At 35.0% G+C, this 13475-nt stretch overlaps 1 protein-coding gene across 4 annotated transcripts in view; it reads right to left on the bottom strand.

Moving 5' to 3' along the window:
- Positions 1 to 13475, bottom strand: part of PTPRZ1 (protein tyrosine phosphatase receptor type Z1) — a 192373-nt gene that overhangs the window by 27939 nt on the left and 150959 nt on the right. For all 4 annotated transcript variants that reach the window (XM_066262186.1, XM_066262187.1, XM_066262188.1 and 1 more), the window contains exons 13-14: positions 9271 to 9415; positions 2229 to 2320 (exon numbers count right to left, since the gene is read on the bottom strand). In XM_066262186.1, the coding sequence (XP_066118283.1) occupies positions 2229 to 2320; positions 9271 to 9415 (237 nt within the window). The remainder of the gene's footprint in view (positions 1 to 2228; positions 2321 to 9270; positions 9416 to 13475) is intronic.

The raw sequence follows: 13475 nt of genomic DNA, 5'->3' as shown, positions 1-13475 counted from the left end.
GTAATTTTCCTTAATGCGAGTAGGAAATTCCAAGCAAAATGCAGAAATAATATACATTCAATTTTCTTATGAATTAAACAAGATATGTAATGTAATTTTAGTTTTGAAAAATTATATAGTTAATATTTAACAGTTACAGATTCAGATTTTTACAGTGAAAAACACTTTTTCCTACACCTTACAAGTAAAAGAAAACATTTATATAAAGACTATTCATTGAAAATGATATAAAAAAACCTTTGGGACATTAATCTTTAATATTTCAAGAATTTTAACTGGAAAATATACTATGCAAACAAAGTCATTGGAGCTGTTAATTAATTGTGAAGAGGCCAAATTATTTCAATTGGCTCTATTTTTTTTTTCCTGAAAAGACTTTCTTAGATTAAACAAATTACTAGTTCACAGAATGCAATTTCACAAGTGATTTCTCTGACAAGGAAACATCAAACACATTCCACTAGTAACAGTTCTTTACATCAACAGATGTTCAGCATCTCGGCCATTTGATATCTTTAAGCTTCAGTTACTAAGAATTTGTTGTTTTTAAAAAAATTAGAATCCATCTGTTCTCTTTCTTAGATGAGTATACCTGCATACTAAAATTGAATTAGACAGTTAAGCTTAAGAAACACTAGACAAAGGTGTAATTCCACCTGCACACTTATGGAAGTAGCTTTTGCTTTTTAGGTAAGAGACAGAAATAACGTGCCACATCAAAACGATTGATTCTTCTATTAAAGGTCCTTCAAATCCATTGATACAATTGTGTACAGGTAACCTCTCTGCACAAGCAAACTGACTACTTTTTATTTACAATTATGTTATTCTGGCAATTTCTTTGATGAATTGGTCTGCAAGTAAGTGAGACCAACATATCTTTTTATTTTCCAATTTTCCATGAAAATGCACATACTGTATTTGGGCGATCAGGAGGGCAGTTTTGAGAGCTGAGCACAGAAAAGAAGGCTGTGGTCTTGATCACTATTCTGAGAAGAACAGGGATTTTGGATTTCCTGAACAAGCTCCCAATTTGGGATTATTTTCCATATTGTTAATAATGACCTATGCTGGACTATGGATAATATTACGGTTAATTTGCACATTTATTCAGACGAGGTATATCATTGAAAGCGAAGGGAATCAAAATACAATTGGTAACAGAGCTGTCGGTTTCAAAATTCCGAATATGTTCATGAGAAATTCTAGCATACTAAAACAAATGCTCTGAAGTTGAATGTAAACTAGAAAAATAGAAATCAGACAGTAGCAATGAAAGACGTATAGAGTTGATGGAGGGAAAAACAGCCCAACACGTCTGCTTTCTATGCCTGTTTAAAATGACAAAGAAAATGTTTCTCTCTCTTTTTTTTCTTCTAGTTTTTAAATCATTAGATTTCATAAAATAACAATGAATAGAACTTGGGTCTTTAGCAATGACATATGTAGCACCAGATAATTTTAAAAGAGGCTTCTGTAAGATGGTCCCATGGATGAATTTTTCCTTTTGTTTTCCCTGATTCAGTGACTATGTTCTTATCTCATTCTCTATCCACGTTTCTTCAAAAGGCCACACACATTTCTAGACAATTCCTTTTTTCTTTCCACTGTCATTCTGAAATGTCATACAATGTTAATTAAATAAATGTCTGTGAACTTAGTCATAGGGTGAACTCTAGGGTCAATGGGTGTCTTAATCAAAATGACACAGGCTAAATCTTGTCGATAGCTTACCAGGTAAGTTCTGATAAAACAAAATAGTTGATGTTTTATCAATATAGCTGAGAAACCTTTTCTCACATAAACTCAAATGATCAGATAGGAACAAAACTTGATCCTCATTTTTGTTATCTTGTGCTGTCTATTGATTTAGTTTGCTTTTGTTGTTTAGGTTTCCATTAAATTAGCCGAAAGGACCGAAACTCAGCATTATTCATAACTAATATGTGAATGCTATAAATGTCTGTGTTCTTTAACATATTACATCTCAACAATTATAAATTATTTTTTCATGTCACCTCTATGGTTAAGAATGTTCAGAATTGATGAGAACAAGTTATAGACCTAGGTGCTTGCTACATGATATAATATGTATTATGGGCAACACAAATATTTACTAAAGTGTATTATAGCCACTTGCAAAGTACTCCAATAAGGACAAACCTTCCAACATTTTGATTCTCATTCAACATCTACCAGCTACACATGGTCACATGTTAAGCTATTACCTGAAATTGGGAAGATAGGTGTTGGAGGTGTGGATATTACTCGAGGGGAAGTACTATCCTCCAAATAAAAGTGTGCGGTCTGGAAGCATTTCCTGGAGAGGAAAAGAAAGTAGTTTATATTACTAGCTGCCAAAGATAATAAGACAACTTCTGAGCTGCTTGAAAATTATGACAAATTTTCAGCAACAAAATGTAAGTGGAAATCTATATTAATTTTATAAAAAACAAGGTCTAAAAGCAACTTATAAGCCTTTAAATTTATCTCTGTTGTACCAGAACTAGATGCAGAGTGCACATATCAGACATGCTCGGCGCAGAGACGGCACTTGAAGTTGTAGTTGATAGCAAGTAGTGTGAACTACTTGATGAGATAGGACGCCTCCACACTGCAGTCATGGTGGCTATATGCCAGCATCCTGTCATCTCGGACAGGATCAAAGTGAAAGAGATAGTGTGTCCAAAGCTCTCTGCACTTAATACTTCAGTGACCAAACTCTTCTGAGCATACTGAGCTGCTAGCAGAAGGCAGGAAGCTATGACCATGTAGAAGCAAACTCCACAGTGGCAACATTTTGATGAAAAAGAAGGCAGCTTTATACTGTATGATAACGCACTAATGACAGAACAAAGTGAGGAAATAATGAGCTACAACCAAAAACAGAGGTGATTTTTCTTCCAACAGATGCTAACCTTGTTGATGAGGGTTTTGAGAATAAATATCTTTGGAATCAATGACAGCTATAACCTACAATGTCACCTGAATCTATTTTCATTCAGATAATAAGAGTAACATCTGGTAAGGGCACACTACAAACCACTAAGAAGAGCAAAGAACCAACTGCTTCTATAAACTACTGCAAACTCTTCTTAATTAAAAAAAATTAGATAATTAAAACTGCTAATGACATGCTTTGATGTGGGTCATTTAATTTATTTGAAGTATTATTCATGAGTGGTCAAGTTTAAATAAAAGTATCTGTTTGAGTAAAAATGCCAATCTCATTTTCCATTTAAAAGCCTCAAGCTAAAAGATAGTTATCCTAATGGACTTTAACATAACATTTGTTCTTATACGACACACATAAATTGCAGTATTTTTTTAGTAATCAGTTCTCTGCATAAATTTTTTCAATGGCTTCCCACTGGAATGAGAATAATATTCAATTATTTCAGCAAAGACTAGAAGACCCTCCAAGACCTGGTTCTCTGGCCACTTCAACAGTCTTACCTCCTACAACTTCTTCCCATGCCCGCTGTGCTCTAGTCCTTACAGTCCCTCGTTTCTCCCCCCAAGAGGCCCTGTCGGTACCATCTCAAGGCCTTGGCTCTTGCTGTTCCCTCTGGCCGCCTCCCTCCTTCCTGTCTGTTTTGCATTGGCTCAGATGCCACTTCCTCTGAGAGTCCTTCTCTGACCATGCTAGCTGAACACATAGCCCAGCCCACCAAGTCACTACCTTTGCCCTTGTGTTTACTCTGTGGCACTTACTACTAGTACATGGAATACCTTATTTATGCATTTGCTTATTTGTCTTACATGTTTTTGGCTGGTCCTCCCTCATCAGAATGCAGTCCTCACAAAGGCAAAGCATTTTGTCCTAATCACTGCAATGTCAGTCTTCAGTGCTAAGACTGGTGTCAGCATGTTGTGGGTGCCCCCAAACAGCTGTTCAATGAATTCACGGCCGCAAGTATGAGCTGTATAACATTATATTATTTATTTGTAGCCTAAATGTCACAAGAAAGAAAAATCCAAAAGCAATGATGTGCATAGTAAAACCTAGCCCTCTGCTGTGATGTTATGGCCTTGATAACCACACCTTGGAGAACATGGATAATGGAAAGAACACAGGAACATCTTTACAAGAGGACATGTGGTGCAGAAGGAAGATGAGTGGATGTAGAACCGAGTGTCACAGGGATCCTGAGCTAGGCTCCTATCCTGGAGAGTGGAGAGATATGGCAGACTAATGGGGAATGCAGGGACGAGGGCTACAGGGGTCAAGCTAAAAAAGCCACTGTACTGAACGTTCGCATTTGAGCAGAAGTGACAGCAGACTGGAACAGGAACTACAGGGAAAGTTTGGCTTATCTGCAAGCACAGATGTAGCATACTCTGACACATTGATATGGAAACACTGGGTTTGCTACCTGCTTTTAAGGTCACAGAGTGAAATCTCTCTTAATTTCTCTAAAATATGGTTACACAAGCCCAGTCAAAGGGTTTCTTTATTCATCAATGAATCTTAAAGTTACAAAATGCATGAAGAGACTCAATGTTACATCACAGCTGATACAAGAATGCTTTTGACAGCATCTTTGACATATAAAGAGGGTCCAGTTTAAATACCTCCAGTGACACAGAGCTCCCTTCTTTATGAGTTATCATTAGTTGCAAGATTTTTTTTTTTTGCTTCAAAAGTCTTTTCCTTCTAAGTACCTCAAGAGTAACAAGGGGAGGCCTTCCTGTTCAACTGTTACACCTCTTCCTCTTGAAATCTTTCTCATATTGTCTATGGCCATACCACCCTGAACGCGCCCGATCTCTTCTGAAATCTTTCTCATATCAAACCAAAAGTCTGTCTCCCTATGCTTCTGACACCCTGGCTCTAGTTCTGTACATTACAGGCTTTTAGATTATGATACCCACAATCTTACACTATGTATACACTATCTACCTATGGATCTCACCCTTTTTGACAGTGATACCCCAATAATACTAACAAGTGTAGACCACTGAACATGCCTTGTTCTTTCCTAACTCAGTATTTCTCTTCCCTGTTATAAACATGGTTCTCCTTCAGCCAAAATGCCTCTCTCTCCTATATGCCAGGCAAACACTGTTCTCCTTAGAGGCAGCTCAGTGGCATGTTCCCTGTGAAATAGCCTCTCTAGCACTCCAGTTTGTCTCCACTGCCCCCAGCACACATTTCCATTCACAATCACATTTAATTGATTTGAAAAATACGCTTAATGAATCCAAAGGTGCCCTGCACTGCACTGGACATTATTCTCCATGATTTTGTTTTAAATACTCTTATTAATTGGTAGTTAGGTTTTGCAATATATTTTTTGGGTGCCTATTATATATTTTTTTAAAAAGATGAGGCTGCATCCTTTTGATTCATGTTGACCCAACTCTTAATACAACGTCAGGAGTACAGTAAGTATGAAATGTCCAGTGATTAGATGGATTTCCAGGAGCAAGTAATCTCACCAACCATGAGTTACTCACAGCTGGATTCTACATTCTCTTGTCTACTCCTGCCTCAAATGTGATAACTTAAAATCTCAAAACATCTGGAAGAGAGAGATGGAAGGTGTAGCCAGAGAAAGACAAATGGGTAGATAGAGGATGTGTTTAAGAGAATGGGAAGAAGGCAGCATCTCATAAAATAACAAAGGTAAATTATAACCATTGGTATTGATGTTAAACATGTTGCTAATGTACACTTTGGTATCTGGATAAATGCCAACTCTTTTCAGCCTTGTAATAAAATATTTGTTGTTTTTTAAAAAATAAGTGGTCCAATAAAGTTACTTGCAATAACTAGTGACAAAAGAACCTTATAAATCATAACAAAAAGCTCATAGGTGGGAAAAATTAAAACAGTTCAGGATAAATTCTGGATGAAGGGCATCTGCATATTGCTTGGGTACACTTTATTGTACGGTCTTAGCTAGGAAGTGACATTCTACTTAAAAGACAACATGATACTTACTGGAAAGTCTCTATGCTGGGTTGGGAGCTCCCCTCAATGGCCCACAAATTTAAATTTAAAATCATGAGAGAATTCTAAATGCTTTTCTTCCTCCTCCCCCAAGCCAAAACAATGTGTTTATGACAAGTTTTTTCTATATTGCTTTTGATAGAGTGCTGATTTTGTTAAATATACTTTTGGTATATTTTTTAGAGTCTACTAAAAATTCTCTATAAAATTTACCCTTTGTCTTCTTTAAAAAGAACTTTTTAAAAATCTTTCTTATTGAAGTAATCTTGTGTCTTAGAAACTTACAACTTGGCTCATGTAAATTATACCTTAAAACATCTGGAAGATAATTTCAAGGCATATTATTATTTAGTGTATGACAAGATTCAGTATCTATAGTCCATCTGTTCTGTATAAGCAGGGGATGTCTTCACGTCTATGTGCTAAGTGTTGATAACTATGTCTCCTGCTAATTATCACTTAGCCATGATGAAGAAAGTGATGACTGTTTTAAACTTGCAGACATAGGTCCTATCAATCAATGTTAATCTGATTATTTAATTTACACCTTTTCATCACAGTAAGTATTTAGAATTAAAAGCTAGAAATATGTAATTATTATTCCATTTTTAGATCCTTAGAAAAATATGAAACAATATTCATTGTGCTGTATTCATGACAGGAACTCTAAAGAAAGTCAGACTGAAATCTCTAAGATGAGCCCCCCCCCCAAATAGTAAAAAGAGAAAATGAATTGATAACAGATTACTTATTCTAATTATTTCAATCTTATAACTATAAGCCATCTGACATCTTTTGTTTAAAATTGATTTTTAGAGAGAAAAGAGATAGACACACACACACAAACACACACACAGAGAAATCAAATTGTTGGACTTGTTCCACTTATTCATGCTGTCACTGGTTTCTCTTATATGTACCCTGACCAGGGATCGAACCCGCAACCTTGGAATGTTGAAACAACTCTCTAGCCAACTGAGTACCTGGCCAAGGCCAAGCCATATGACATCTTTATTGAAACTTGGGTGTATGTCTATTTACTATGAAACAGAATTTGGTCCTGTTTCCTATCTTATCTTATTTTAAATTTGCTTAACCCCAGTTTTCACTGATTTCAAAAATTGGTTTGCAGAGAAAATTAGATCAGACACAAACTAGTCATCTCAATAAACATGAGATCAAGGTTGGTAAGAAGGTGGACTAACAAGCCCAATGGGGAGAAAAGCAATATGAATTCTTGTTGAGCCAACATTTTTGAATTCTGCACTGCGTTCTCAGGGCTCTACTGAGTACAGTATCTTCTCTAAAAAGGGTACTTGGCAATTACAGAAATTTAAGGAAGCAGTTTGTTTGTATCAGGTTATGGACGAATTAGACACCTAACCTATGTGAGATAATAAAAGCATGAATGTCTGTTCTCTATGGCCTATAGTCTTCTCTGTTCTGTAAAGGAAGTCGGGCATGAAATACAGTTGGCTGTGAGAACATTCTACCTTAGTGAACCAATGGGCGTGCAAACCAACATGCTCCAGCTTGACTCTTCCTGCTTCCGGTCTTCCCTCCTGCCTGGAGTGCCCTCCTCCCTCACTGCCATGTTCTGAGTTCTACCCACTTCGAGCACTACCTTTTACATTGACCTGTCATCTCTGGCCTATTAGTATCCTTTGTTCTCTTTTAGCTTTAGCCCCTTAACTCATTTAGATGACTTATAGCTTTAGAAATTTCACTGTCATGCATATACTTTTGTAATATTATATATATATATATATATATATATATATATATATATATTTTTTTTTTTTTTTTTTTTTTTTCCCCCTGAAGCTGGAAACGGGGAGAGACAGTCAGACAGACTCCCGCATGCGCCTGACCGGGATCCACCCGGCATGCCCACCAGGGGGCAACACTCTGCCCACCAGGGGGCGATGCTCTGCCCCTCCGGGGCGTCGCTCTGTTGTGACCAGAGCCAGCCACTCTAGCGCCTGGGGCAGAGGCCAAGGAGCCATCCCCAGCACCCGGGCCAACTTTTGCTCCAATGGAGCCTTGGCTGTGGGAGGGGAAGAGAGAGACAGAGAGAAAGGAGAGGGGGAGGGGTGGAGAAGCAGATGGGCGCTTCTCCTGTGTGCCCTGGCCGGTCGAACCCGGGACTTCTGCATGCCAGGCCGACGCTCTACCACTGAGCCAACCAGCCAGGGCTTATTTTATATATTTTTATGGAAAATTATTTCTCCTCAATAACCAACATTTCTTGACAGAAGTGACTGTCATTCATTCATTCATTCATTCATTTAAAAATATTTTCCCATAGTAGTTAACATAGTACTAGGTATATGGAAAATAGTCAATACACATAGTAAATATTTTTGAATAAAATGAGAGAATATATTTATGATGACACAAAGAGTAGTGAGGTGAACTTATATAAAGATGTTGCTAAGCAAATAGAAGTTAATTATGTATCTTCTGAACAACATTCTCTTTTAAAACAAAAGTATAAAGTACTAAGTTATGCCCTTTTTTAGTTTATAGATATGATTCTTTATGTCATAATGAAGTTCTTATTGTCCAACAGACACAAGCAGAAGTTCTACTGCTTACATTATGTCCCTATTAGACTTAATAATTTGCTGTGTGTTCATCTTGCTATAGGATGGGAAGCTTAGACTGAAGATAGGTACATTTTCAGTCTTCTAAGGATTTTATAATGTTATTGATGAGAGTAAAGCTTAATTTCATCCTCAAGCCAAATTTTAATCAATTTTTAAAACCCATGGATCTTAACTTTATCTTTCCATTATAGTCACATTTTAATTGCTTGATTTTTAGTTTTGTATATAGGATATCTTTTTTGTTATTAGTATGCAGTTGATATAATCTCATATAAAACCTTATTAAAAAACCACTTTTACTATATCAAAATTATGTTTTCGTAAATAGCAATTTTAAAAATAATAACAGTAGGAGCACTTTAGTTGATAAACTTAAATCTCCATTAAGTGTTATAATATGTTTAAATGTTAATTACATTAATATGAAAGTGCAACTGTCAAAATACTGCATGACAGTAACTGAAGCCAATGGTCCACCATTTTACCTTTAATTGTTTGATTAGAGTATGAAGAACCATAGAATATTCTATTATTGTGTCTCTGGATTCCAATATTTACCTTATTCACAGATACCTGGATACATTAATGGTAGCTCTTAAGTAAAAGGAATTTTAAATATGCTTTGAAGAACTTTCAGGTAAAAAAAAAAACAGGCAAAAATGTGACCGTTATGAAATACATGTCCAAAACAAGCACTCAACTTACCTCCAGTATATGAGAATACCCACAAGAACCACTAGACAGATAAAAGTCAGGGCGGACACGACCACAAGGGGTATAACTGCCTTCTTCTCGGATTCCAACCCCTCAGCTAGACCAATACGAGACTCATGGCTACTATTACTGGCCTCTGCAGTCAGAGAAAATGGAGAGAGTTGACATTTAAACTTCAAGTCACAACATTTTTCAACCGAATAATTGCAACCTTCATTGGTTTTGCTTACCTTTAAAATATTGACTCTATGATGCAAAGAATGTGTATGATTAGAAGCCAATTTAAGTGAAACAAAATTTAAAAATAAGGCAGGCTATCAGAGCTGAAGCACTACAATATCCTAACAGAGACAGGCACCCAGGTAGGGGGCGCTGTGGCAAGAACTGAGCATAATACTGCCGTGAAAAGATAGTTAAAAGGGAAATGGAAGTATTAAAACATAAAAACTACCCAGTTTATAATAAAGTGATCAGGAAAATAGTGATATTTACTGGAACACCATGTACAATCTTGATTTTCCACAACTAATTTTAAAGGAACTATTTGAATTCTGCAATTTAGTAAGTAATTAGGAGCAGTTAATAATTTCATGAAGAGAGAATCTTAGGAGAACCCTTTCTTACATTAAGATAACCCTTCAATCCACCAAACTATTTAAAATTCAACAGTAGGGTGCTTTTAAAATGATATTTTGAGTGCCCTTCTTATCAAGTATTTTTCTCTATCAAAAATAAAAATACTACTGTTCATGAATTGAAGGACTACATCGAACTAAGACATTCTTTTCAAAAACGCAAATGTAAACTATGAAAAAGGCTAAATTCTCTCCTTGGCTTCATTTTGGAAGATGGCAAATGAGTGTTTTTGTGATCAGTCAGGTGTGTTACTATTCTAACACTTTCAAAATCATGGCCACTGGAACTGTCCTTCCAAGTTGTTACAAAGAGCTTCGGAGCTGCAGGGTGTCTGTGGCCAGACACCACCTTCCGTTCTGCTTTTAGATGAGTGCAGTGGGCAGTGAAGGTGCTGAACCTTACAGCTGTTTTACCATGATGAAGTGTTGACACTACTACCAGTCTGCCTGGAGAAGTCTACATTGCCTCCTACCCAAGTGATACATTTGGTGCTGTTACGCTAAGTACCTTACCATTAATGATAGGAGGCAAAGGGATTCAACTGAAATTTAAATAGTTTGAGAGTAACAAAAGTTTATAAACAGATCATTACCATATATCAAATGAGGAGAACTTAAGATTTAGAAATGATAGCTTCCTTCTATATCTGGATGATGCAAAAAGGCCAGTAATTTAATCTACTCATATGGATCAAAGGCATATAAATCACACCCAAATTTCCCAAGATGTATGTTCTTAGCATTGTGGATGCATTTGTTAGAAAAAAAGTGGAATTCAAAGATGTGCCTAAAAATTGTAAAACTGAAAAGTGGGAATATTATAAGTCAACTGATGCCTGAGCGCTAGTTAACATTCCTTTGAGAGATGTCCAAGTTCACTTTCTTGTTTGTTAATCGTGTGCTCTGGTAATTACGTGTTATGGTGAGGCTCATCGAGAATCCTAATTAGCTGATAGTGAATGCACTGAAAATTTCTCTATGAAATTTTTGAAAGCACCTTGTTTTATACATAACTATCTTCACATATTTTCTACTGTCAATATTGTTATCTAAATGGAAGGTCTGTGGGTAATAAATGAAATCATCCATTTGGCAATGTCCCTGGTATCTAGTAATTACAAAGGTGGTTCATATTATCAGGAGCCATCATTCTTGAAGTGCAGTCCTTAGAAGAGTTTCACCTGAAACTTGTTAAAAATGCAAATTTGGGGCCTGTCCCAATGACCCCAGATCTACTGGACCAGGAACTCTGTGGCTTTACCAGAAATCTATGTTTTAACAAGTCCTTCAGGTGATTCTGGTTCACATTAAAGTTTGAGAACTAATGATGTACAGTAATTTACATACAAAGTGAGCTTATATGATTACACAGGTCTTCAATGATTATAAATATTCATAATCATATGTATAAAGTATATAGATACACACATATCTCATTTAAATAGATGTATGTGCATACATATATATGTCCGAACATATGTGTGCTACATAATCATATAAGATATATAACACAAAAAATATGTAACAAATTACCATATAAGTCATACACAGTATATACATACTATCTATACACATGTGCACACATATAGTCTTATATACAGACTTTCTCTTAAATTTTCTGAGAGGTCTTATTTTAAAATAAACCCTTTAATTGAGGAGTTAGAATGACAAATTCAGGGTAGTTACATATTATGAAACCTAGGCATTTTATTCAAGATAGGATACTACATAAAAGTTCACAAAATCAACTGGTTGCTTTGTACATTATAATTACAACTAGTTGGATTGATTTTTATATTCATTAGTGAGACTAAAATATTTATTTTGGTATTGTTTGGTAGTATGCATATGAGTTACCTATATCTACAATTAGAAAATAAAAAAACTAATTAAGATTAATATTTTAAAGTATTTTTTCAAAATAAGACAATATAATTCTGATATTGCAAATAAAGCATTATATACATATTTCATTGTCTACAATCTTGAAAGCCTAGACCTAAGACAGAGACACCAATAACCCAGGTTTCTCGTCTCACTTTTTATTAAGTCCCTAATTGAGCTGGATCATGTAGTCTAAAATTTTCAGGTCTCAGTTTATGCTGTCATAAATTAGATACTAATATTTGGCTTACCTATATTATTTTGATGAATATGTCCTGTAAGTTAGTCTACATTTAAAAATACAAACTCAAATGATAAGTTTCAGAATAAATCTATAGGCAATTGATAAAGAGGCATATTCAGTTATTTGATAAGATATACTACATATGATTTTTTTACAGATTTCCCTCATCTTATTTTACCTTATTTATTTCATTAATTGAGTTACTTGATGATGTTGGATATTATAGTCATACTGCTTTCTCTTCCTCAGTGGGAGAACATACTCTTGAAACTTACATAAACCTAGTAAGATTTATTGGAGAGAAATTGCTAAGTTTTAGTCAATAAGTCTAGGTTTGCTATTTTCCTATGCATATCATCTGTCTATAAAAGCAGAGTCTAGCAAGAACATCTCAATGATGCCACTACCACATTAAGATAGAAAAATTGATGGATTCCTGATATTTTTCTTTAAAATACATCTAATAAAGCATTTAAAAAATCTACTATAATTGGAGCCATATAACAATTTATATACATATGGCAATACTAGTGAATATGGTGACCTATAGGTTCATTATTTATTCTTACATAGAGTTTAAGTTTTTAATCTGGAATGCAATGTTAAATGGTATCAAGTCAGAATACTTGGAACAACTTCTCTATCAAAATGTACAGACTTTTCATTGCTGCTGTACTGAAAGCACAATATACAATTCAAGGGACAAAAATAACAAAAGACAGAAAATATCTTAATGATACTGGTGTCTATGCTCTGTATTATACAGATTCACTTTTGTGTAAAAGTAATGCAAGATGTTACTTAGCCTGTCTTTTACTGTTACGAGTTAAATAATTTTATTAATTTTAAAAATGCCTTAAAATTTAATAAAGGCAAATTATAAAGTTCTTATGATCAGTGAAATAAAATAGCTAGAATTTTCTGTGGTTAACGGTATTGAATTTCCCTTGTCTTCTCATTGGCATTTGAAACAAACATCTGTATTGTATATGCTGTTGGTAATCTGCTCTAAGAAACATCTGGCTGATCAACTAATTTGCATAAAATAATTGCATAAAATACATGAACAAATGAAATGCATCTCTACAGAAAATGTTCTAGTGTTTTGTATTTATGTATACATACTGTATACACTGAATATTAATGTTAATTGTTTAACTTCTTAAAAAGGTGTGTAACAGAAAGTATGAAGTAGAAAGTGTTTTGTTAGTTTACACTGCCCTCTTTAGGCAACATTGAGGTAATCAAAGGAAGACAATTTTTGAAAATTAAGTTTGTTTCTAAAAAAAAAAAATCTTACCATTCACTCTCAAAACTTAGCAATAGGGCTTTTTTAAAAGCTCCCCAAGCTAATGTGGTGCAGATTATGTAATTCCTGTTCATGGGGCTGGTCTGAGAGAGGTGCTTATCGTATTACTATCTGAATTTCTAAT

The sequence above is a fragment of the Saccopteryx bilineata genome, chromosome 2, assembly GCF_036850765.1.
Source record: "Saccopteryx bilineata isolate mSacBil1 chromosome 2, mSacBil1_pri_phased_curated, whole genome shotgun sequence".
Taxonomy (NCBI): Eukaryota; Metazoa; Chordata; class Mammalia; order Chiroptera; family Emballonuridae; genus Saccopteryx; species Saccopteryx bilineata.
The sequence above is the reverse complement of the archived record's forward strand: the minus strand, read 5'-3'. Positions and strand labels throughout refer to the sequence as shown.